Raw genomic sequence first — 25,202 nt, forward strand, 5'->3', positions numbered from 1 at the left:
GGTCAAAAGTTTTAGAACACCTACTCGTTCAAGGGTTTTTCTGTTACTATGAGAACATATGGAATCGTGTAGTTACGAAATCAAAATATATTTTAAGATTTTTCAAAGTAGCCACCCTTTTGCCTTGATGACAGCTTTGCACACTCTTGGCATTCTCTCAACCAGCTTCATGAGGTAGTCACCTGGAATGCATTTCAATTAACAGGTGTGCCTTCTTAAAATAATTAGTTGAATTTCTTTCCTCAATGTGTTTCAGTCAATCAGTTGTGTTGTGACAAGGTAGGGGTGGTATACAGAAGATAGCCCTATTTGGTAAAAGACCAAGTCCATATTATGGCAAGAACAGCTCAAATAAGCAAAGAGACAAAGACATGAAGGTCAGTCAATACGGAACATATCAAGCACTGTGATGAAACTGCCTCTCATGAGGACCGCCACAGGAAAGGAAGACCAAAAGTTACCTCTGCTGCAGAGAATAAGTTATTTTTTTATTTCACCTTTATTTCACTCGGCAAGTCAGTTAAGGACAAATTCTTATTTTCAATGATGGCCTAGGAACAGTGGGTTAACTGCCTGTTCAGGGCCAGAACGACAGATTTGTACCTTGTCAGCTCAGGGATTTGAACTTACAACCTTTCGGTTACTAGTCCAACACTCTAACCACTAGGCTACACTGCCGTCGTCATTAGAGTTACCAACCTCAGAAATTACAGCCCAAATAAATGCTTCAGACTTCAAGTAACCGATACATCTCAAAATCAACTGTTCAGAGGAGACTGTGTGAATCAGGCCGTTATGGTCGAATTGCTGCAAAGAAACCACTACTAGAGGACACCAATAAGAAGAGACTTACTTGGGCCAAGAAACACGAGCAATGGACATTTGTCATTTTTGGTGCCAACTGCCTTTGTGAGATGCGGTGAACGGATGACCTCCGCATATTGCTCGCCCGAGGGAGAGTTTCTCATGATAAGCTGTAGACCACACTACCTACCGAGAGAGTTTTCATCTGTATTCTTTGCAGCAGTTTTACATACCACCACAGTCAGAGGCACTAAGACAGCATCAGCATTGAATGAGCTGTATTCCGCCATAAGCAAACAAGAAAATGCTCATCCAGAGGTAGCGCCCCTAGTGGCCGGGGACTTTAATGCAGGGAAAAGTACATTTGTTTTACCAAATTTCTATCAGCATATTAAATGTGCAACCAGAGGGAAAATAACTCTGGACCCCCTTTACTCCACACACAGAGACGCATAAAAAAAAGCTCTCCCTCGCCCTCCATTTGGAAAATCTGACCATAATTCCATCCTACTGATTCCTGCTTACAAGTAAAAATTAAAGCACGAAGCACCAGTGACTAGATCAATAACAAAAGTGGTCAGATGAAGCAGAGCCTAAGCTACAGGACTGTTTTGCAGTACAGACTGGAATATGTTCCGGGATTCCTCCAATGGCATTGAGGAGTACACCACGTGTCATTGGCTTCATCAATAAGTGCATGCTGTAGTGGGCTGTCTATCAGAGACATGCTGTAGTGGGCTGTCTATCAGAGACGTGCTGTAGTGGGCTGTCTATCAGAGATGTGCTGTAGTGGGCTGTCTATCAGAGATGTGCTGTAGTGGGCTGTCTATCAGAGACATGCTGTAGTGGGCTGTCTATCAGAGACATGCTGTAGTGGACTGTCTATCAGAGACATGCTGTAGTGGGCTGTCTGTCAGAGACATGCTGTAGTGGGCTGTCTATCAGAGACATGCTGTAGTGGACTGTCTATCAGAGACATGCTGTAGTGGACTGTCTATCAGAGACATGCTGTAGTGGACTGTCTATCAGAGACATGCTGTAGTGGGCTGTCTATCAGAGACATGCTGTAGTGGGCTGTCTATCAGAGACAGAGACATGCTGCAGTGGGCTGTCTATCAGAGACATGCTGTAGTGGGCTGTCTATCAGAGACGTGCTGTAGTGGACTGTCTATCAGAGACATGCTGTAGTGGGCTGTCTATCAGAGACATGCTGTAGTGGGCTGTCTATCAGAGACAGAGACATGCTGCAGTGGGCTGTCTATCAGAGACATGCTGTAGTGGGCTGTCTATCAGAGACGTGCTGTAGTGGGCTGTCTATCAGAGACATGCTGTAGTGGGCTGTCTATCAGAGACATGCTGTAGTGGGCTGTCTATCAGAGACATGCTGTAGTGGGCTGTCTATCAGAGACGTGCTGTCGTGGGCTGTCTGTCAGAGACATGCTGCAGTGGGCTGTCTATCAGAGACGTGCTGTCGTGGGCTGTCTGTCAGAGACATGCTGCAGTGGGCTGTCTATCAGGGACATGCTGTAGTGGGCTGTCTATCAGAGACATGCTGTAGTGGGCTGTCTATCAGAGACATGCTGTAGTGGGTTGTTTATCAGAGACATGCTGTAGTGGGCTGTCTATCAGAGACATGCTGCAGTGGGCTGTCTATCAGAGACATGCTGTAGTGGGCTGTCTATCAGAGACGTGCTGTCGTGGGCTGTCTGTCAGAGACATGCTGCAGTGGGCTGTCTATCAGGGACATGCTGTAGTGGGCTGTCTATCAGAGACATGCTGTAGTGGGCTGTCTATCAGAGACATGCTGTAGTGGGTTGTTTATCAGAGACATGCTGTAGTGGGCTGTCTATCAGAGACATGCTGCAGTGGGCTGTCTATCAGAGACATGCTGTAGTGGACTGTCTATCAGAGACATGTTGCAGTGGGCTGTCTATCAGAGACATGCTGTAGTGGGCTGTCTATCAGAGACATGCTGTAGTGGGCTGTCTGTCAGAGACATGTTGCAGTGGGCTGTCTATCAGAGACATGCTGTAGTGGGCTGTCTATCAGAGACATGCTGTAGTGGGCTGTCTATCAGAGACATGCTGTAGTGGGCTGTCTATCAGAGACGTGCTGTAATGGGCTGTCTATCAGAGACATGCTGCAGTGGGCTGTCTATCAGAGACGTGCTGTAGTGGGCTGTCTATCAGAGACATGCTGTAGTGGGCTGTCTATCAGAGACATGCTGTAGTGGACTGTCTATCAGAGACATGTTGCAGTGGGCTGTCTATCAGAGACGTGCTGCAGTGGGCTGTCTATCAGATAATAATATAATAATAATAATATCAGAGACGTGCTGTAGTGGGCTGTCTATCAGAGACATGCTGTAGTGGGCTGTCTATCAGAGACGTGCTGTAGTGGGCTGTCTGTCAGAGACAGAGACATGCTGTAGTGGGCTGTCTATCAGAGACATGCTGCAGTGGACTGTCTATCAGAGACATGCTGTAGTGGGCTGTCTGTCAGAGACATGTTGCAGTGGGCTGTCTATCAGAGACATGCTGTAGTGGGCTGTCTATCAGAGACAGAGACATGCTGTAGTGGGCTGTCTATCAGGGACATGCTGCAGTGGGCTGTCTATCAGAGACAGAGACATGCTGTAGTGGACTGTCTATCAGAGACATGCTGTAGTGGGCTGTCTATCAGAGACATGCTGTAGTGGGCTGTCTATCAGAGACAGAGACATGCTGTAGTGGACTGTCTATCAGAGACATGCTGTAGTGGGCTGTCTATCAGAGACATGCTGTAGTGGGCTGTCTATCAGAGACATGCTGTAGTGGGCTGTCTATCAGAGACATGCTGTAGTGGGCTGTCTATCAGAGACATGCTGTAGTGGGCTGTCTATCAGAGACATGCTGCAGTGGGCTGTCTGTCAGAGACATGCTGTAGTGGGCTGTCTATCAGAGACATGCTGTAGTGGGCTGTCTATCAGAGACATGCTGTAGTGGGCTGTCTATCAGAGACATGCTGTAGTGGGCTGTCTATCAGAGACATGCTGTCGTGGGCTGTCTATCAGAGACAGAGACATGCTGTAGTGGGCTGTCTATCAGAGACATGCTGTAGTGGGCTGTCTATCAGAGACAGAGACATGCTGTAGTGGGCTGTCTATCAGAGACATGCTGTAGTGGGCTGTCTATCAGAGACATGCTGTAGTGGACTGTCTATCAGAGACATGCTGTAGTGGGCTGTCTATCAGAGACATGCTGTAGTGGGCTGTCTGTCAGAGACATGCTGTAGTGGGCTGTCTGTCAGAGACATGCTGTAGTGGGCTGTCTGTCAGAGACATGCTGTAGTGGGCTGTCTATCAGAGACAGAGACATGCTGTAGTGGGCTGTCTATCAGAGACAGAGACATGCTGTAGTGGGCTGTCTATCAGAGACAGAGACATGCTGTAGTGGGCTGTCTATCAGAGACAGAGACATGCTGTAGTGGGCTGTCTATCAGAGACAGAGACATGCTGTAGTGGGCTGTCTATCAGGGACATGCTGTAGTGGGCTGTCTATCAGAGACATGCTGCAGTGGGCTGTCTATCAGAGACATGCTGTAGTGGGCTGTCTATCAGAGACATGCTGTAGTGGGCTGTCTATCAGAGACATGCTGTAGTGGGCTGTCTATCAGAGACATGCTGTAGTGGGCTGTCTATCAGAGACATGCTGCAGTGGGCTGTCTGTCAGAGACATGCTGTAGTGGGCTGTCTATCAGAGACGTGCTGCAGTGGGCTGTCTATCAGAGACGTGCTGTAGTGGGCTGTCTATCAGAGACAGAGACATGCTGCAGTGGGCTGTCTGTCAGAGACATGCTGCAGTGGGCTGTCTATCAGAGACATGCTGTAGTGGGCTGTCTATCAGAGACATGCTGCAGTGGGCTGTCTATCAGAGACATGCTGTAGTGGGTTGTTTATCAGAGACATGCTGTAGTGGGTTGTTTATCAGAGACATGCTGTAGTGGGCTGTCTATCAGAGACATGCTGTAGTGGGCTGTCTGTCAGAGACATGCTGTAGTGGGCTGTCTATCAGGGACATGCTGTAGTGGGCTGTCTATCAGAGACAGAGACATGCTGTAGTGGGCTGTCTATCAGAGACATGCTGTAGTGGGCTGTCTATCAGAGACATGCTGTAGTGGGCTGTCTATCAGGGACATGCTGTAGTGGGCTGTCTATCAGAGACATGCTGCAGTGGGCTGTCTATCAGAGACATGCTGCAGTGGGCTGTCTATCAGAGACATGCTGTAGTGGGCTGTCTATCAGAGACGTGCTGTAGTGGGCTGTCTATCAGAGACATGCTGCAGTGGGCTGTCTATCAGAGACATGCTGCAGTGGGCTGTCTATCAGAGACATGCTGTAGTGGGCTGTCTATCAGAGACATGCTGTAGTGGGCTGTCTATCAGAGACATGCTGTAGTGGGCTGTCTATCAGAGACATGCTGCAGTGGGCTGTCTATCAGAGACGTGCTGCAGTGGGCTGTCTATCAGGGACATGCTGTAGTGGGCTGTCTATCAGAGACATGCTGCAGTGGGCTGTCTATCAGAGACATGCTGTAGTGGGCTGTCTATCAGAGACATGCTGTAGTGGACTGTCTATCAGAGACATGCTGTAGTGGGCTGTCTATCAGAGACATGCTGCAGTGGGCTGTCTATCAGAGACGTGCTGTAGTGGGCTGTCTATCAGAGACAGAGACATGCTGCAGTGGGCTGTCTGTCAGAGACATGCTGCAGTGGGCTGTCTATCAGAGACGTGCTGTAGTGGGCTGTCTATCAGAGACATGTTGCAGTGGGCTGTCTATCAGAGACATGCTGTAGTGGGCTGTCTATCAGAGACATGCTGCAGTGGGCTGTCTATCAGAGACATGCTGTAGTGGGCTGTCTATCAGAGACATGCTGTAGTGGGCTGTCTATCAGAGACATGCTGCAGTGGGCTGTCTATCAGAGACATGCTGCAGTGGGCTGTCTATCAGAGACATGCTGTAGTGGGCTGTCTATCAGAGACGTGCTGCAGTGGGCTGTCTATCAGAGACATGCTGTAGTGGGCTGTCTATCAGAGACATGCTGTAGTGGGCTGTCTATCAGAGACATGCTGTAGTGGGCTGTCTATCAGAGACATGCTGTCAGACACATGTAATGGTTAGCTTAGCTTTAATATTGCAGATAGATTGTGTAATGTAATGGTTAGCTTATCTTAACTTTAATACTACATTTCAATAATATAAACACATGACTTGAATTTGTTTTCATATTATTTTGGCACAGGTTAAGTTGGACTATAGCCCTTTGAAAACCTGGTCTCAAAACAATGCTGAACTTTTTTGTTATCAGTATTTCTGTCCCTAACCCCTCCTCCTCAGTCCCTAACCCCTCCTCCTCCTCAGTCCCTAACCCCTCCTCCTCCTCCTCCTCAGTCCCTAGCCCCTCCTCCTCCTCAGTCCCTAGCCCCTCCTCCTCCTCAGTCCCTAGCCCCTCCTCCTCCCTCAGTCCCTAGCCCCTCCTCCTCCTCAGTCCCTAGCCCCTCCTCCTCCTCAGTCCCTAGCCCCCTCCTCCTCCTCAGTCCCTAACCCCTCCTCCTCCTCAGTCCCTAACCCCTCCTCCTCCTCAGTCCCTAACCCCCTCCTCCTCCTCAGTCCCTAACCCCTCCTCCTCCTCAGTCCCTAACCCCTCCTCCTCCTCAGTCCATAACCCCTCCTCCTCCTCAGTCCCTAACCCCTCCTCCTCCTCAGTCCCTAACCCCTCCTCCCCCGCAGTCCCTAACCCCTCCTCCCCCTCAGTCCCTAACCCCTCCCCCTCAGTCCCTAACCCCTCCCCCTCAGTCCCTAACCCCTCCCCCTCAGTCCCTAACCCCTCCCCCTCAGTCCCTAACCCCCCTCCTCAGTCCCTAACCCCCCTCCTCAGTCCCTAACCCCCCTCCTCAGTCCCTAACCCCTCCCCCTCAGTCCCTAACCCCTCCCCCTCAGTCCCTAACCCCTCCTCCTCAGTCCCTAACCCCTCCTCCTCAGTCCCTAACCCCTCCTTCTTTCAACTTCTCAGCCTTGACCACAGAGAGACCGTACCAAAGATAAAACACCACACAAAAATACATTTAAAAACCACATTTATATCAATTCATTACTTTCTGTTATTGTTAGTACATGTCAATGGGTATATCTATAGAGGGAATTCATTAGTGGAGAACGCATATTTTTAATTTCATGCATTTCACTGAAAGACTGAGTAGTTCACAAAGTTAGCATGGATGAATCCTTCAACTGCTCAGCCCTCAAGGTGTTGTCATAACAGCAGCATTAGTTGTAGAGTTCATATATATTTATACATATTTTACCTCCTTTTTTTCTCCCCAATTGGTAGTTACAGTCTTGTCTCATACGGGAGAGGATAAGGTCGAGAGCCGTGCATCCTGGGAAACACGACCCAGCCACAACGCACACACTTAACCCGGAAGCCAACCGCACCAATGTGTCAGCTCCCGGGCCCACAACAGGAGTCGCTGGTGCGCGATGTGACAAGGACATCCCTGCCGGCCAAACCCTCCCTTAACCCAGACGACACTGGGCCAATTGTGCGCCGTCCCATGGGTCTCCCGGTCGCAACAAAGCCTGGGCTCGAACCCAGCATCTCTAGTGGCACAGCTAGCACTGCGATGCAGAGCCTGAGACCACTGCGCCACTCGGAAGGCCCCTACAGCAGTAGAGTTCTATGTCGAGACTAAGAGTAAAGGAGCATGGGTAGGATTGATGAGGCCTTTAACGCTCAGACCTGAGACAAAAACACACACACACAAAAAAAAAAAAGCATCCTACACAGCAACTCGAGTCAGTACATAAACAACTGCAGAAACTTCTTCGTGATAAAGTGTGGACAGAACCAAGGGGAGTTCACTCCTGTATCAGACGACAACATTAACAAGTCTGTATCAGATCAATGTCCAGTATTCATATAACGTTCCTGGGTTCGGTCCGGTCCGGTACATCCTGGATTGAAACACGGCTCGGGTTACACTCCCGTCCTGAAGAACAGAAACGATCATTCTTTCTCACACTGTTCCTTATCTTCAGTCAAGAAAACCGTGCTGTGTCCTCGTGAGCACTCCCCCAGGCCCATGGATATATTACAAGAGTTTAGTGGTTTAGCTCAGGTCAGGAACAGCATAGTGAGGTATATGTGGACGAGGGGGGAGAAAGAGAGAGAGAACAGGGAGAGGAGAAAGGACAGAAAAGAGAGGAGAGAGGACAGGGAGAGGAGAAAGGACAGGGAGAGGAGAGGACAGGACAGGACAGGGAGAGGACAGGGAGAGGACAGGACAGGGAGCGGAGAAAGGACAGGGAGAGGAGAGAGGACAGGGAGAGGAGAGAGGACAGGGAGAGGAGAAAGGACAGGGAGAGGAGAGAGGACAGGGAGAGGAGAGAGGACAGGGAGAGGAGAGAGGACAGGGAGAGGAGAGAGGACAGGGAGAGGAGAGAGGACAGGGAGAGGAGAAAGGACAGGGAGAGGAGAGAGGACAGGGAGAGGAGAGAGGACAGGGAGAGGAGAGAGGACAGGGAGAGGAGAGAGGACAGGGAGAGGAGAGAGGACAGGGAGAGGAGAGAGGACAGGGAGAGGAGAGAGGACAGGGAGAGGAGAGAGGACAGGGAGAGGAGAGAGGACAGGGAGAGGAGAGAGAGGGAGAGAGGACAGGGAGAGGAGAGAGGCCAGGGAGAGGACAGGGAGAGGAGAGAGAGGACAGGGAGAGGAGAGAGGCCAGGGGAGAGGACAGGGAGAGGAGAGAGGACAGGGAGAGGAGAGAGGCCAGGGAGAGGAGAGAGGACAGGGAGAGGAGAGAGGCCAGGGAGAGGAGAGAGGCCAGGGAGAGGAGAGAGGCCAGGGAGAGGAGAGAGGCCAGGGAGAGGAGAGAGGACAGGGAGAGGAGAGAGGACAGGGAGAGGAGAGAGGACAGGGAGAGGAGAGAGGACAGGGAGAGGAGAGAGGACAGGGAGGGGAGAGAGGACAGGGAGAGGAGAGAGGACAGGGAGAGGAGAGAGGACAGGGAGGGGAGAGAGGACAGGGAGAGGAGAGAGGACAGGGAGAGGAGAGAGGACAGGGAGAGGAGAGAGGCCAGGGAGAGGAGAGAGGACAGGGAGAGGAGAGAGGACAGGGAGAGGAGAGAGGACAGGGAGAGGAGAGAGGACAGGGAGAGGAGAGAGGACAGGGAGGGGAGAGAGGACAGGGAGAGGAGAGAGGAGAGAGGACAGGGAGAGGAGAGAGGACAGGGAGGGAGAGAGGACAGGGAGAGGAGAGAGGACAGGGAGAGGAGAGAGGACAGGGAGAGGAGAGAGGCCAGGGAGAGGGAGAGAGGCCAGGGAGAGGACAGGGAGATGACAGGGAGAGGAGAGAGGACAGGGAGAGGACAGGGAGATGACAGGGAGAGGAGAGAGGACAGGGAGAGGAGAGAGGACAGGGAGAGGAGAGAGGACAGGGAGAGGAGAGAGGACAGGGAGAGGAGAGAGGACAGGGAGAGGAGAGAGGACAGGGAGAGGAGAGAGGACAGGGAGAGGAGAGAGGACAGGGAGAGGACAGGGAGAGGAGAGAGGACAGGGAGAGAGGACAGGGAGAGGAGAGAGGACAGGGAGAGGAGAGAGGACAGGGAGAGGAGAGAGGACAGGGAGAGGACAGGGAGAGGAGAGAGGACAGGGAGAGGAGAGAGGACAGGGAGAGGACAGGGAGAGGAGAGAGGACAGGGAGAGGAGAGAGGACAGGGAGAGGAGAGAGGACAGGGAGAGGGAGAGAGGACAGGGAGAGGAGAGAGAGGACAGGGAGAGGAGAGAGGCCAGGGAGAGGAGAGAGGACAGGGAGAGGAGAGAGGACAGGGAGAGGAGAGAGGCCAGGGAGAGGAGAGAGAGGAGAGAGGACAGGGAGGGAGAGAGGACAGGGACAGGGAGAGGAGAGAGGCCAGGGAGAGGAGAGAGGACAGGGAGAGGAGAGAGAGGAGAGAGGCCAGGGAGAGGAGAGAGGACAGGGAGAGGAGAGAGGCCAGGGAGAGGAGAGAGGCCAGGGAGAGGGAGAGAGGACAGGGAGAGGAGAGAGGACAGGGAGAGGAGAGAGGACAGGGAGAGGAGAGAGGCGAGGGTGAGGAGAGAGGCCAGGGAGAGGAGAGAGGACAGGGAGAGGAGAGAGAGGAGAGAGGCCAGGGAGAGGAGAGAGGACAGGGAGAGGAGAGAGGACAGGGAGAGGACAGGGAGAGGAGAGAGGACAGGGAGAGGAGAGAGAGGAGAGAGGACAGGGAGAGGAGAGAGGCCAGGGAGAGGAGAGAGGCCAGGGAGAGGACAGGGAGAGGAGAGAGGACAGGGAGAGGACAGGGAGATGACAGGGAGGGGAGAGAGGACAGGGAGAGGAGAGGGAGAGGAGAGAGGCCAGGGAGAGGAGAGAGGCCAGGGAGAGGGGAGAGAGGACAGGGAGAGGAGAGGGAGATGACAGGGAGGGGAGAGAGGACAGGGAGAGGAGAGGGAGAGGAGAGAGGCCAGGGAGAGGAGAGAGGACAGGGAGAGGAGAGAGGACAGGGAGAGGAGAGAGGACAGGGAGAGGGAGAGAGGACAGGGAGAGGAGAGAGGACAGGGAGAGGAGAGAGGACAGGGAGAGGAGAGAGGACAGGGAGAGGAGAGAGGACAGGGAGAGGAGAGAGGACAGGGAGAGGAGAGAGGACAGGGAGAGGAGAGGGAGATGACAGGGAGGGGAGAGAGGACAGGGAGAGGGAGAGGGAGAGGAGAGAGGCCAGGGAGAGGAGAGAGGCCAGGGAGAGGAGAGAGGACAGGGAGAGGAGAGGGAGAGGAGAGAGGCCAGGGAGAGGAGAGAGGCCAGGGAGAGGAGAGGGAGAGGAGAGAGGCCAGGGAGAGGAGAGAGGCCAGGGAGAGGAGAGAGGACAGGGAGAGGAGAGAGGACAGGGAGAGGAGAGAGGACAGGGAGAGGAGAGAGGACAGGGAGAGGACAGGGAGAGGAGAGAGGCCAGGGAGAGGAGAGAGGCCAGGGAGAGGAGAGAGGACAGGGAGAGGACAGGGAGAGGAGAGAGGACAGGGAGAGGAGAGAGGACAGGGAGAGGAGAGAGGACAGGGAGAGGAGAGAGGACAGGGAGGGGAGAGAGGACAGGGAGAGGAGAGAGGACAGGGAGAGGAGAGAGGCCAGGGAGAGGAGAGAGGCCAGGGAGAGGAGAGAGGACAGGGAGAGGAGAGAGGACAGGGAGAGGAGAGAGGACAGGGAGAGGACAGGGAGAGGAGAGAGGACAGGGAGAGGAGAGAGGCCAGGGAGAGGAGAGAGGCCAGGGAGAGGAGAGAGGACAGGGAGAGGAGAGAGGACAGGGAGAGGAGAGAGGACAGGGAGAGGGAGAGAGGACAGGGAGAGGAGAGAGGACAGGGAGAGGAGAGAGGACAGGGAGAGGACAGGGAGAGGAGAGAGGACAGGGAGAGGAGAGAGGACAGGGAGAGGGGAGAGAGGACAGGGAGAGGAGAGAGGACAGGGAGAGGAGAGAGGACAGGGAGAGGACAGGGAGAGGAGAGAGGACAGGGAGAGGAGAGAGGACAGGGAGAGGAGAGAGGCCAGGGAGAGGAGAGAGGACAGGGAGAGGACAGGGAGAGGACAGGGAGAGGACAGGGAGAGGAGAGAGGACAGGGAGAGGAGAGAGGACAGGGAGAGGACAGGGAGAGGAGAGAGGACAGGGAGAGGGAGAGAGGACAGGGAGAGGAGAGAGGACAGGGAGAGGACAGGGAGAGGAGAGAGGACAGGGAGAGGAGAGAGGACAGGGAGAGGAGAGAGGACAGGGAGAGGAGAGAGGACAGGGAGAGGAGAGAGGACAGGGAGAGGAGAGAGAGGAGAGAGGACAGGGAGAGGAGAGAGGACAGGGAGAGGACAGGGAGAGGAGAGAGGACAGGGAGAGGAGAGAGGACAGGGAGAGGAGAGAGGACAGGGAGAGGAGAGAGGCCAGGGAGAGGAGAGAGGACAGGGAGAGGAGAGAGGACAGGGAGAGGACAGGGAGAGGAGAGAGGACAGGGAGAGGAGAGAGGACAGGGAGAGGAGAGCTTTGCTGAGCGCTGGCTGCGACCTGTATTGCTTGTTGATGCGTCACCTCCTACTTGCGGAAGAACTTGAGGTAGACGACTGCACCCAGGATGCCCAGCTCCATCAGCATGATGACGGATAACAACAGCTTGTTGGTCATCAGTCTAAAAGAGGGAGGACAGACACACACAGCAACTCAATGACGGAGGACAGATTCAACAAACTGAAGAAGAAGCCCCCAAATTTTATTTTTTTGTCAAAAGAGGCCTCTATTGCGAAATAGTACTCACAATTAGAATAACCTGTATAAATACAGACGCCATTTTTACACTAACATGAGGACATGGACCATAGTGGAACAGCGCTGTCCAGAGCCCTGTCTGACTCACCGTCGAGACATGGCTCGTAGGATCTTCCTGCTCCGGCTGAGGTTCTCCCCAGTGTTGACCAGCTAACAGGTGGAACACAACAACGAAAGACAACGACAGGTCATCAGAACTCAACATCTTCTCTTTTCAAAATAAACTCTTTGACGGTTATGATTCCAGCTAACAGGTGGAACACAACAACGAAAGACAACGACAGGTCATCAGAACTCAACATCTTCTCTTTTCAAAATAAACTCTTTGACGGTTATGATTCCAGCTAACAGGTGGAACACAACAACGAAAGACAACGACAGGTCATCAGAACTCAACATCTTCTCTTTTCAAAATAAACTCTTTGACGGTTATGATTCCAGCTAACAGGTGGAACACAACAACGAAAGACAACGACAGGTCATCAGAACTCAACATCTTCTCTTTCAAAAAAACAAACTCTTTGACGGTTATGATTCCAAGAAAGTCTCAATTTGCTCCCTCCCCTTTATATTTAATGATCTGACAAGTCTGGATAAGTCTGGATCCACCATTTTGTTTACACTGTACAGATCTGTGAACATCGAAGGGTTGGGAGAGACTCGGGACCAGGCTGCCATAGTTCTGACATGAAGGCCACAAAGACTCTCTGATTAGAGTGCTGATCTAGGATCTGTCCATATCATATTTTATTTTACCTTTATTTAACCAGGCAAGTCTGTTGAGAACAAATTCTTATTTTCAATGACGGCTTAGGAACAGTGGGTTAACTGCCTTCTTCAGGGGCAGAACGACAGATTTGTACCTTGTCAGCTCGGGGATTCGATCTTGCAACCTCCCAGTGGTTAGAGCGTTGGACTGGTAACCGAAAGTTTTCATGTTCAAATCCCCGAGCTGACAAGGTACAAATCTGTCGTCCTGCCCCTGAACAGGCTGTTAACCCACTGTTCCTAGGCCACCATTTGTTCTTAACTGACTTCCCTAGTTAAATAAAGGTAAAATAAATCAAACTAGACCAACGCTCTAACCACTAGGCTACCTGCCGCTCATCTCATTCATTCTGATCTAGGATCTGTCCATATCATCTCACCATCTCAGATCTGTCTATATAATCTGATCTCAGATCTGTATCATCTCATTCATTCTGATCTAGGATCTGTCCAGATCATCATCTTCTCAATCAGAGCCTTTTGTCTCCAGAGCTTCTCAATCAGAGCCTTTTGTCTCCAGAGCTTCTCAATCAGAGCCTTATGTCTCCAGAGCTTCTCAATCAGAGCCTTGTGTCTACAGACCTTCCCAATCCCACTCACTCGGTCTCTGGTGCGGTCCAGCTGTTCTCTCTGCTCTCCCAGCTCCTCGATGATGTCCACGCCGATCTGGTCTGTCTCTGCGGCGATGCGCTGACTCCTCTCTATACTCTGACTGGCGTTGTTCAGGTGCTCGTGTCCCTGGATCAGCAAGGCCCTCTGAGACTGAAGCTGGGTCTGAAATCAAACAGATAATAAAATCAATCAATTCCTGCACGGAAAGTGCAATAAGCTGTCAGTTGAACGTAAGCCCTGAATATATAATTTTATTGTGTTTCAGGAACGTTGTCTTGTAATATCTCAACAGCATCAGCACATATCAGGGCTGTGTGGTCTTAGCCACTACCAGTTGTAACTGACACCACTCATCCTACTGTAAGGCTACTGTGCGCTTGTTTATTCCACGTGTAACTCTGTTGTTGTTGTTGTTGTTTTCTGTCGCATTGCTTTGCTGTATCTTGGCCAGGTCGCAGTTGTAAATGAGAACTTTTTCTCAATTAGTTTGCCTGGTTAAATAAAAGGTGAAATAAAATAAAAATGGTGAATGGATGGTGTATGTAAACATCTCCAGGCTGAAGATCCCTCTAGGTACAGATCTAGGAGCAGCTTCCCTTCCTGCAATTCTAACATTAACCATTATTAGGGAAAAAATGCTAAACTGACCCCAGATCAGTGTCTCTCAGGGGCAACTTTACCCTCCTTGAACCAACGTAAGTCAGTCTAGACTCACGCTGTGTTCGTTCTGAGAGGAGTAGATGCCGTAGGCGCCTTCTGCTGGCCGGGTAGAGGACAGGTCAGAGCTCTTCACCTCTCTCTGGAGCTTCCCCAGGTCTCTGCGGAACAGACGCAGCCTGGTAGACATGGCGTTCCGGTAGGACGAGGGAACACCGATCAACTCCTGCTCCATCCCCTGCAGCTGGAGATTCACCAGGAGAAACATTTCATACCCCTCTAAAAATGACATTATAGCTGCCCTCGGCTCCAGCCTTTGCAACCTAATGCGTGTATGTATGAATGAATGAGTGTATATATATAACGCTCCGATCCGGTGACGGAAAACGGGGTAAATTGGTACTTCATGGGGTCCCTTGACCCAGCCTCTGGACTGTGTTTGGGACAGTGGCAAAAACTCCCTATTGGTCGGGCGGAGAAACCCGGGGAGGACCTGGCTCCTTGGAGTGGCTGAGATAGATAGATAGATAGATAGATAGGTGTGTGTATCTATATCTGGCTCCTTGGTGTGGCCCTTCCTCTGAGGCTGTACTGGGTCAAGAGATATAGATATCTATATATAGATATGTGTGTGTGTGTGTGTGTGTGTGTGTGTGTGTGTGTGTGTGTGTATATATATATATATATATATATATACATACACACACACACACACATATCTCTATATAGATATATCTATATATATATGTAAAACAGGAACACCTCTGTGTTCAATTTATTTATGTTTTTTTTTTAAAGGCTGAGCTGCACTGTTTTGTTTGGTGTTTACTTTGAAAAAATTATTTTTCTAAATGTCCATTATGAGAGAGATAGATATGTATGTATGTATGTATGTATGTATGCATGTATGCGTGTATGTGTGTATGTGTGTGTGTGTGTGTGTGTGTGTGTGTGTGTGTGTGTGTGTGTGTGTGTGTGTGTGTGTGTGTGTGTGAGAGTGTGTGTGAGTGACACACACACAGATGTTGGGTACTGAAGAAAAAAAAAAAACACACAATCTCATCTGGATTAATACAATATTGTTCAATAGAAACAGTTAAATTAGTGAAATGTTAACCCATGTTATTGTAGTACTAGTTCATTCCTTCAACTCTATGCCAGTAGAGCATTTCCATCTGATCCAAGGCTTTATGAGTAAACAACAACCGATCAGGTTATTACTGTCGACTGTGTTTCACTACCAGATCACTAGTACCAGCCGACGGACATTTAGAATAATCTGCTAGAATTTTTATTTTTATTTTGGGGCGGCAGGGTAGCCTAGTGGTTAGAGCGTTGGACTAGTAACCGGTAGGTTGCAAGTTCAAACCCCCGAGCTGACAAGATACAAATCTGTCGTTCTGCCCCTGAACAGGCAGTTAACCCACTGTCATTGAAAATAAGAATTTGTTCTTAACTGACTTGCCTGGTTAAATAAAGGTAAAAAAAATAAATTAAAAAAAATAGCTATAAAATCGATACAGATGAGATTTGCGACAGATCGCTCCCCCCCCCCTCCAAGTGTGACATATACAATAAAATACCAAATGGCCGCTTACCACTTCCACTGCCTCTCCGTGTCTTTCGTCAAAAGTTCTCACCAACCTCTTCTTCTCCTCTGTAAAAGAGGAACACCTCTGTGTTTAATTTATTTATTTGTTTTTTTTAAAGGCTGAGCTGCACTGTTTTGTTTGGTGTTTACTTTGAAAAAATTATTTTTCTAAATGTCCCTTATGATATGCAAGCATACCTAGGCACCAATGTGTCATGAACAACATTAGCTTGAGCAACACTCGTGGAATAGCGGTTCGCCTTCAAAATAAAAGTCTCCCGTTGAAACTGACGCAAACGGATACAAATAGTGGAATTATGACACCATCGTAGTTGGAATAGATTTAATTTAAATAGATGTGACTGTGGATTACAATGTTTGTTTCCAACATCAGGGCTGTTTTCCTAAAATTATTTAAATCCACCTTGTGTTTTGTTTCCTTCAAAATAAAATAAAAACTAGATGTCACATCCGCTGAATACAACAGGTATAGTAGACCTTACCGTGAAATGCTTACTTTACAAACCCTTAACCAACAAGAAGAGTTAAGAAAATATTTACCAAATAAACAAAAGTTTTCAAAAATTATAAAAAGTAACAGTGTAAACTGTGTCACTACAGATTGTAGGTTCGAGTCCAGACCCTGTCAAATCAGGCCGCGACCGAGAGACCCATGGGGCGGCGTACAATTGGCATCGTTCCGGGTTAGAGGAGGGGGATGTCCTTGTCCCATCGCGCATTATAGCGTCTCCTGTGGCGGGCCGGGAGCAGTGCACGCTGACACGGTCGCCAGGTGTACGGTGTTTCCTCCGACACATTGGTGCGGCTGGCTTCCGGGTTAAGTGGGCATTGTGTCAAGAAGCAGTGTGGCTGTGGGCTGGGCTGTGTTTCGGAGGACACACTGCTCATTGGCCTTCGCCTCTCCCGAGTCCGTACGGGAGTCGCAGCGATGAGACAAGACTGTAACTACCAATACCACGAAATTGGGGAGAAATGGTTCAAAAATGGCTGTTAAGCAGCCTCTTGGTCCTCGACTTGGTGCTCCGGTACCACTTTCCATGCGGTGGCAGAGAGAACAGTCTATTATGGACGCTGCACAACAGTCTATTATGGACGCTGTGCAACAGTCTATTATCATCGACGCTGTACAACAGTCTATTATGGACGCTGTGCAACAGTCTATTATCATCGACGCTGTACAACAGTCTATTATGGACGCTGCACAACAGTCTATTGTGGACGCTGTGCAACAGTCTATTATGGACGCTGTGCAACAGTCTATTATCATCGACGCTGTACAACAGTCTATTGTGGACGCTGTACAACAGTCTATTATTATCGACGCTGTACAACAGTCTATTATTATCGACGCTGTACAACAGTCTATTATTATCGACGCTGTACAACAGTCTATTGTGGACGCTGTACAACAGTCTATTATTATCGACGCTGTACAACAGTCTATTATCATCGACGCTGTACAACAGTCTATTATTATCGACGCTGTACAACAGTCTATTATTATCGACGCTGTACAACAGTCTATTATTATCGACGCTGTACAACAGTCTATTATTATCGACGCTGTACAACAGTCTATTGTGGACGCTGTACAACAGTCTATTATCGACGCTGTATAACAGTCTATTATCGACGCTGTATAACAGTCTATTATGGACGCTGTGCAACAGTCTTATCATCGACGCTGTGCAACAGTCTATTATGGACGCTGTACAACAGTCTATTATGGACGCTGTACAACAGTCTATTATGGACGCTGTACGACAGTCTATTGTGGACGCTGTGCAACAGTCTATTGTGGACGCTGTACAACAGTCTATTATGGACGCTGTACAACAGTCTATTATGGACGCTGTACGACAGTCTATTATGGACGCTGCACAACAGTCTATTATGGGGCGGCAGGGTAGCCTAGTGGTTAGAGCGTTGGACTAGTAACCGAAAGGTTGCAAGTTCAAACCCCCGAGCTGACAAGGTACAAATCTGTCGTTCTGCCCCTGAACAGGCAGTTAACCCACTGTTCCTAGGCCGTCATTGAAAATAAGAATTTGTTCTTAACTGACTTGCCTAGTAAAATAAAGGTAAAATAAATAAAAAAATTATGGACGCTGTATAAACTGCCGTAGTTCTGGTTGGTATTCAGCGTGCGTTGAACTTTTCCCACTTCCTGTAAATGACTGGTGATTGCTCAGCCGCCATCAGTTCAAGATATATAAGCGCTAGCTTTGCGTTAGCTTAGCATAAGCATTGGGTTAACACCGTTAAGGTGACCGTGTCAGAGGTGAGAGTTGGGCTAATGCCTTGCTTTCTTAGAGAGATGTGGCCTTCGACAAGTCAAAAGGATGCGTTATCTGTTCTGCTGCCACTATTTCTTTAAATCCTCTGTTCTCTGTGAGGGAGACGGGTTAGTGGTGGCCTGTGTTAACCTGCTAGCATAGCATGATTAGGATATTAGTGTTAATGACAGTGGATGTCCTGTTGTTGGTCCTCTACCACCACCTCAACAGGGGGGTCAGAGAGCTGTGACCTGTTACCACCACCTCAACAGGGGGTCAGAGGGCTGTGACCTGTTACCACCACCTCAACAGGGGGTCAGAGGGCTGTGACCTGTTACCACCACCTCAACAGGGGGTCAGAGGGCTGTGACCTGTTACCACCACCTCAACAGGGGGTCAGAGGGATGTGACCTGTTACCACCACCTCAACAGGGGGTCAGAGAGCTGTGACCTGTTACCACCACCTCAACAGGGGGTCAGAGGGCTGTGACCTGTTACCACCACCTCAACAGGGGGTCAGAGGGCTGTGACCTGTTACCACCACCTCAACAGGGGGTCAGAGGGCTGTGACCTGTTACCACCACCTCAACAGGGGGTCAGAGGGCTGTGACCTGTTACCACCACCTCAACATGGTGCTCCGTGCTGTGGCAGAGAGAACAGTCTATCACTAGGGTGGCTGAAGTCTATGACAATTTTATGAGCTGTCCTCTGACACCGCTTATTATATAGGTCCTGGACGGCAGGAAGCTTAGCCCTTAGTGATGTAGTGGGCCGTACGCACTACCCTCTGTAGGTGACTTGCGATCAGATGCCGAGCAGTTGCCATAAAAAGGCGGTGATGCAACCGGTCAGGATGCTCTCGATGGTGCAGCTGTAGAACTTTCTGAGGATCTGGGGACCCATGCCAAATCTTTTCAGTCTCCTGGGGGGGGAAAAGGTTTTAAGTCAAGTCCTCTTCACGACTATCTTGGTGTGTTTGGACCATGATAGTTTGTTGGTGATGTTGACACCAAGGAACTATAAACTCCCGACCCGCTCTACTACGACTAAGTACACACCCCTGAGGGGCCCCCGTGTTGAGGATCAGCGTGGCAGACGTGTTGTTACCTACCCTCACCACCAGGGGGCGGCCTGTCAGGAAGTCCAGGATCCAGTTGCAGAGGGAGGTGTTTAGTCCCAGGGTCCTTACCTTAAAGATGAGCTTCGTGGGCACTACGGTGTTGAACGCTGAGCTGTCGTCTGTATTTTGTCCAGGTGGGAAATGCATTTTGTCCAGGTGGGAAACGACAGTGTGGAGTTCCTTGCCATTAAAAAAATTATCTGTTGAAATAGCACTGTGGATTTATAGACTTCAGATTTGCAAAGGGGACATAATTATATTGCAATGTACAGCCTTCTCACTGGACCTTGGGTCCATGAAATGAGGTATCAGTTTACTCAGTGACACTCACAGATCATAACTGTGAAGGGTTTACACAAATATCAGCGTCTTGCAGGACATTAACTTTGGGAAATCACCTCACTATTCAGTCTATTGTGAGTATTGGACAATCTTTTTGCAACGTAGAGCCTTACCTATGGATCTGGATGGTCCATGAAATGAGGAGGCCCCTCTGGGGTGAGTGCTTAGTCCCCTCCTGTATTCCCGTGACTTCGTGGCCAAACACGACTCAAACACCATCATGAAGTTTGCAGATGACACAACGGTGGTAGGCCTGATCGCCAATGAAAGCCTATAGGGAGGTCAGAGACCTGCCATCTCTCCCTCAACGTGAACTGGATCCTGGACTTCCTGACGGGCCGCCCCCAGGTGGTGAGGGTAGGTAGCAACACATGTGCCACACTGATCCTCAACATTGGAGCTCCCCAGGGGTGCGTGCTTAGTCCCCTCCTGTACTCCCTGTTCACCCACGACTGTGTGGCCAGGCACGACTCCAACTCCATCATTAAGTTTGCTGATGACACAACAGTTGTAGGCCTGATCACCAACAACAAGGGAGGCAGCCTATAGGGAGGAGGTCAGAGACCTGGCAGTGTGGTGCCAGGACACCAACCTCTCCCTCAACGTCAGCAAGACAAAGGAGATTATCGGTGGACAACAGGAAAAAGGAGGGCTGAGCACGCCCCCATTGAGATCGACAGAGCTGTAGTGGAGACGGCCCACATCACTTCAGGAACCTACCAAGGTCCAAACACACCAACACAGTCGTGAAGAGGGCACGACAACGCCTCTTCCCCCTCAGGAGGCAGAAAAGATTTGGCATGTGCCATCAGATCCTCAGGAAGTTCTACAGTTGCCAAGATCTTGACTGGCTGCATCATTTCATGGTTAGGCAAGGCGCTATAGAGCTAGTGTGTACGGCCCAGTAGTCACTGGTTGCCATCCAGGACCTCTATACCAGGCGGTGTCAGAGGAAGGACCTAAAAATTGTCAAAGATTCCAGCCACCCAAGTCATAGACCGTTCTCTCTGCTACTGCCAAGCAAGTGGTACCGACACACCAAGTCTGTAACCAACAGGACCCTGAACAGCTTCTACCCCCAAGCCATGAGACATCTAAACAAGAATGATAAATAGTTAACCAAGTCGCTACCTGGACTATCTGCATTGACCCTTTTTGTACAAACTCTTTTGACTCATCACATACACTGCTGCTGCTACTGTTTATTATCGATCCTGTTGCCTAGTCACTTAATTCTAAATAGTTAACCAAGTCACTACCTGGACTATCTTCAATGACCCCCTTTTTTTTTTTTTTTTACTCATCACACGCTACTGTCTACCTTTTTAACATCAACGACATCACACCTGGCCAGACCCCCCATGCTCACCCCCCCACCCACCCCTGTAATCTCCAGCCCCCCGCATACATCTGCCATACGGCCTCAAACTGCACCATTTTGTCTCTCTCCCTCGATCGAGCACTTTTCAACATTTCGATAAGGCATTTGACCATTGAGTATTGGTTGATGTCCAGTTTACATATTTTCAAGATGATTGACAGAGAATGTTTCTTCCCCATCGGGAATCTCACGTCCTGAAACACGCTGACAAACGGAGTAAGATTTACAATGTAATACTTCTGAAAACCAAATGTCTAACTTCTATAGTTTTTATTTACCTATCCTTGTTGATTAGTGACTTTATTCCTAGTTATATGTACATATCTACCTCAAACCCCTGCACATTGACTCAGTACTGGTACCCTGTGTATATAGCCTAGTTATCATTACTCAGTACTGGTACCCTGTGTATATAGCCTAGTTATCATTACTCAGTACTGGTACCCTGTGTATATAGCCTAGTTATCATTACTCAGTACTGGTACCCTGTGTATATAGCCTAGTTATCATTACTCAGTACTGGTACTCTGTGTATATAGCCTAGTTATCATTACTCAGTACTGGTACTCTGTGTATATAGCCTAGTTATCATTACTCAGTACTGGTACTCTGTGTATATAGCCTAGTTATCATTACTCAGTACTGGTACTCTGTGTATATAGCCTAGTTATCATTACTCAGTACTGGTACTCTGTGTATATAGCCTAGTTATCATTACTCAGTACTGGTACTCTGTGTATATCGCCTAGTTATCATTACTCAGTACTGGTACCCTGTGTATATAGCCTAGTTATCATTACTCAGTACTGGTACTCTGTGTATATAGCCTAGTTATCATTACTCAGTACTGGTACTCTGTGTATATAGCCTAGTTATCATTACTCAGTACTGGTACCCTGTGTATATAGCCTAGTTATCATTACTCAGTACTGGTACCCTGTGTATATAGCCTAGTTATCATTACTCATTGACTCAGTACTGGTACCCTGTGTATATAGCCTAGTTATCATTACTCAGTACTGGTACCCTGTGTATATAGCCTAGTTATCATTACTCAGTACTGGTACCCTGTGTATATAGCCTAGTTATCATTACTCATTGACTCAGTACTGGTACCCTGTGTATATAGCCTAGTTATCATTACTCAGTACTGGTACCCTGTGTATATAGCCTAGTTATCATTACTCAGTACTGGTACCCTGTGTATATAGCCTAGTTATCATTACTCAGTACTGGTACCCTGTGTATATAGCCTAGTTATCATTACTCAGTACTGGTACCCTGTGTATATAGCCTAGTTATCATTACTCAGTACTGGTACCCTGTGTATATAGCCTAGTTATCATTACCCAGTACTGGTACTCTGTGTATATAACCTAGTTATCATTATTCATTACTCAGTACTGGTACCCTGTGTATATAGCCTAGTTATCATTACTCATTGACTCAGTACTGGTACCCTGTGTATATAGCCTAGTTATCATTGCTGGTTATCATTTCTTCAGCCTCCTGAGGTTGAAGAGGCACTGTTGCGCCTTCTTCACGCTGTCTGTGAAGGGGGACCATTTCACTTGTCCGTGATGTGGGGTTATTGTTGGTAATCAAGCCCACTAATCAGTGAGAGTTTGTTTCCCTGACACCAGACTCCCAGGGCCCTCACCTCCTCCCTGTAGGCTGTCTCGTCGTTGTTGGTAATCAAGCCTACCACTGTTGTGTCGTCTGCAGACTTGATGATTGAGTTGGAGGCGTGCATGGCCACGCAGTCATGGGTGAACAGGTAGTACAGGAGGGGGCTGAGCACGCACCTTTGTGGGGCCCCAGTGTTGAGGATCAGCGGGGTGGAGATGCTGTTACCTACCCTCACACCACCTGGGGGCGGCCCATCAGGAAGTCCAGGATCCAGTTGCACAGGGCGAGGTTCAGACCCAGGGTCTCAAGCTTGATGACGAGTTTGGAGGGTACTATGGTGTTGAATGCTGAGCTGTAGTTGATGAACAGCATTCTCACATAGGTATTCCTCTTGACCAGATGGGTTAGGGCAGTGTGCAGTGTGGTTGCATCGTCTGTGAACCTTTTGGGGCGGTAAGCAAATTGGAGTGGGTCTAGGGTGTCAGGTAGGGTGGAGGTGATATGGTCCTTGACTAGTCTCTCAAAGCACTTCATGATGACGGAAGTGAGTGAAACGGGGCGGTAGTCGTTTAGCTCAGTTACCTTCGCTTTCTTGGGAACAGGAACAATGGTGGCCATTTTGAAGCATGTGGGCACAGCAGACTGGGATGAGGATTGATTGAATATGTCCGTAAACACACCAGCCAGCTGGTCTGCACTCTGAGGACGCGGCTGGGGATGCCGTCTGGGACGGCAGCCTTGCGAGGGTTAACACATTTAAATGTTTTACTCATGTCGGCTGCAGTGACGGAGAGCCCGCAGGTTTTGGTAGCGGGCTGTGTCAGTGGCACTGTATTGTCCACAAAGCGAGCAAAGAAGTTTAGTTTGTCTGGGAGGAAGAAATCATGGTCTGTGAAGGGGCTGGTTTTCCTTTTGTAGTACGTGATTGACTGTAGACCCTGCCACATACCTCTCGTGTCTGAGCCGTTGAATTGCGACTCTACTTTGTCTCTATACTGACGCTTAGCCTGTTTGATTGCCTTGGAGGGAATAGCTACACTGTTTGTATTCGGTCATGTTTCCGGTCACCTTGCCCTGATTAAAAGCAGGGGTACATGTACATACCACCTCAATCAGCCTGACTAATCGGTGTCTGTACGTAGTCTCGCTACTGTCATTTTTCACTGACTTTTTACTGTTGTTTTTATTTCTTTACTTACCTATTGTTCACCTAATACCTTTTTTGCACTATTGGTTAGAGCCTGTAAGTAAGCATTTCACTGTAAGGTCTAGACCTGTTGTATTCGGCGCACGTGACAAATAAACTTTGATTTGTGACAAAAGATTTGGACACCCAGAGTATGGAACCTGGTGTATGGAATCGAGGACAGACTATTTTTATTTCTACACGCTTCAGCACTCAGTGGTCCCATTCTGTGAGCTTGTGTGGCCTGCCACTTCGCTGCTGAGCCGTTGTTGCTCCTAGACATTTCCACTTCACAATAAAAGCACTTACAGTTGACCGGGGCAGCTCTAGCAGAGGAAAAATTTGACGAACTGACTTGTTGGAAAGGTGGCATCCTTACGACGGTGCCAAGTTGAAAGTCAAATGAGCTCTTCAGTAAGGCCATTCTACAGCATGGCTGATTGCATGACTGTGTACTCGATTTTATGCCAATATACCATGGCTAAGGGTTGTTCTTTAAGCACGACGCAACACGGAGTGCCTGGACACAGCCCATAGCCGTGGTATATTGGTCATATATCACAAACCCCAGATGTGCCTTATTGCTGTTATAAACTGGCTACCAATGTAAATTAGAGCAGTACAAATAAACGTTGTGTCATACCCGTGGTATACGGTCTGATATTCCACGGCTGTCGGCTAATCAGCATTCAGGGCTCGAACCACCCAGTGTAAAAATTTACATTTATTTGATAGCAACCATATTTTGTACATTTAACAGCAGTGGGCGGCTAAGCAGAAGTAAAACTAAAGCAAGACAACAGGAGGGTCAGCTAATGGTTGTGGATTGGAGCGATATTTAGAATGCAAAATACATATTTACAGATGCAAATTCAACTGGTTTTTTTACCTCCTTGACATTTCAGTAATCTGTCAGGCATCAACTTCAGTTCGTCATAAAGGGATTTGAAGATCTCCTGCAGCTTTTCAAACTCTTCCGATGACATTTTGCTTTTATTTTAGCAGCAGGATTTGTGTTTTCAATTGTCCGTTTCTTTCTTGACAACACAAACGCCCAAATATTAGAAAATTAAACTGTTAATTGCCGCTTATACGCTTTGTTGATAAAACCGTAAACCCCCAAACAAGATCCTCGGGACTCTTTCCGCATTCTGGTGATCGCGTGTCACATGTCTAGCGTCACTGCCTGCCTAAAGTGAATATCCTGCCCAATTATCACGAATGAAATGTCAAGTACATGCTTTTAAAATCAAAGTAACTTCAAATGTTTGACAGCAGCGTATGTTGTATACTTCTAATATGAATAATGTTTTTTTTTAAATGGTGGTTAAAACTGAAATAATATGTCAGATATTTATATACGGGCATTGAAAAGGTAACTTTCACTGGTGCATTGTGGTCAATGTCGTTTTTATAATAATCATAACTGATATATTTACCATCTTTCAGATGAATTATTGTTTTCATCTA

General features: G+C 48.9%; 1 protein-coding gene across 2 annotated transcripts; it reads right to left on the reverse strand.

Annotated features, from left to right (window-relative positions):
- Positions 1 to 6,902: 6,902 nt before the first annotated feature.
- On the reverse strand, positions 6,903 to 24,931 carry LOC135539331 (vesicle transport through interaction with t-SNAREs homolog 1B-like). Of its 2 annotated transcripts, none has more exons than XM_064965152.1 (7): positions 24,622 to 24,931; positions 15,784 to 15,842; positions 14,244 to 14,429; positions 13,517 to 13,690; positions 12,237 to 12,298; positions 11,915 to 12,011; positions 6,903 to 7,831 (listed from the first exon to the last, which is right to left on the reverse strand). In XM_064965152.1, exons 1-6 carry the CDS (start codon positions 24,716 to 24,718, stop codon positions 11,918 to 11,920), a joined length of 672 nt encoding a protein of 223 aa, XP_064821224.1. In that variant the 5' UTR covers positions 24,719 to 24,931; the 3' UTR covers positions 6,903 to 7,831; positions 11,915 to 11,917. The 2 variants fall into 2 exon arrangements, with proteins under 2 accessions (XP_064821224.1, XP_064821223.1); XM_064965151.1 differs by having other exon boundaries at positions 11,891 to 12,011; positions 24,622 to 24,930.
- Positions 24,932 to 25,202: the final 271 nt, after the last annotated feature.

Source organism: Oncorhynchus masou, unplaced genomic scaffold, assembly GCF_036934945.1.
Source record: "Oncorhynchus masou masou isolate Uvic2021 unplaced genomic scaffold, UVic_Omas_1.1 unplaced_scaffold_2889, whole genome shotgun sequence".
NCBI lineage: Eukaryota > Metazoa > Chordata > Actinopteri > Salmoniformes > Salmonidae > Oncorhynchus > Oncorhynchus masou.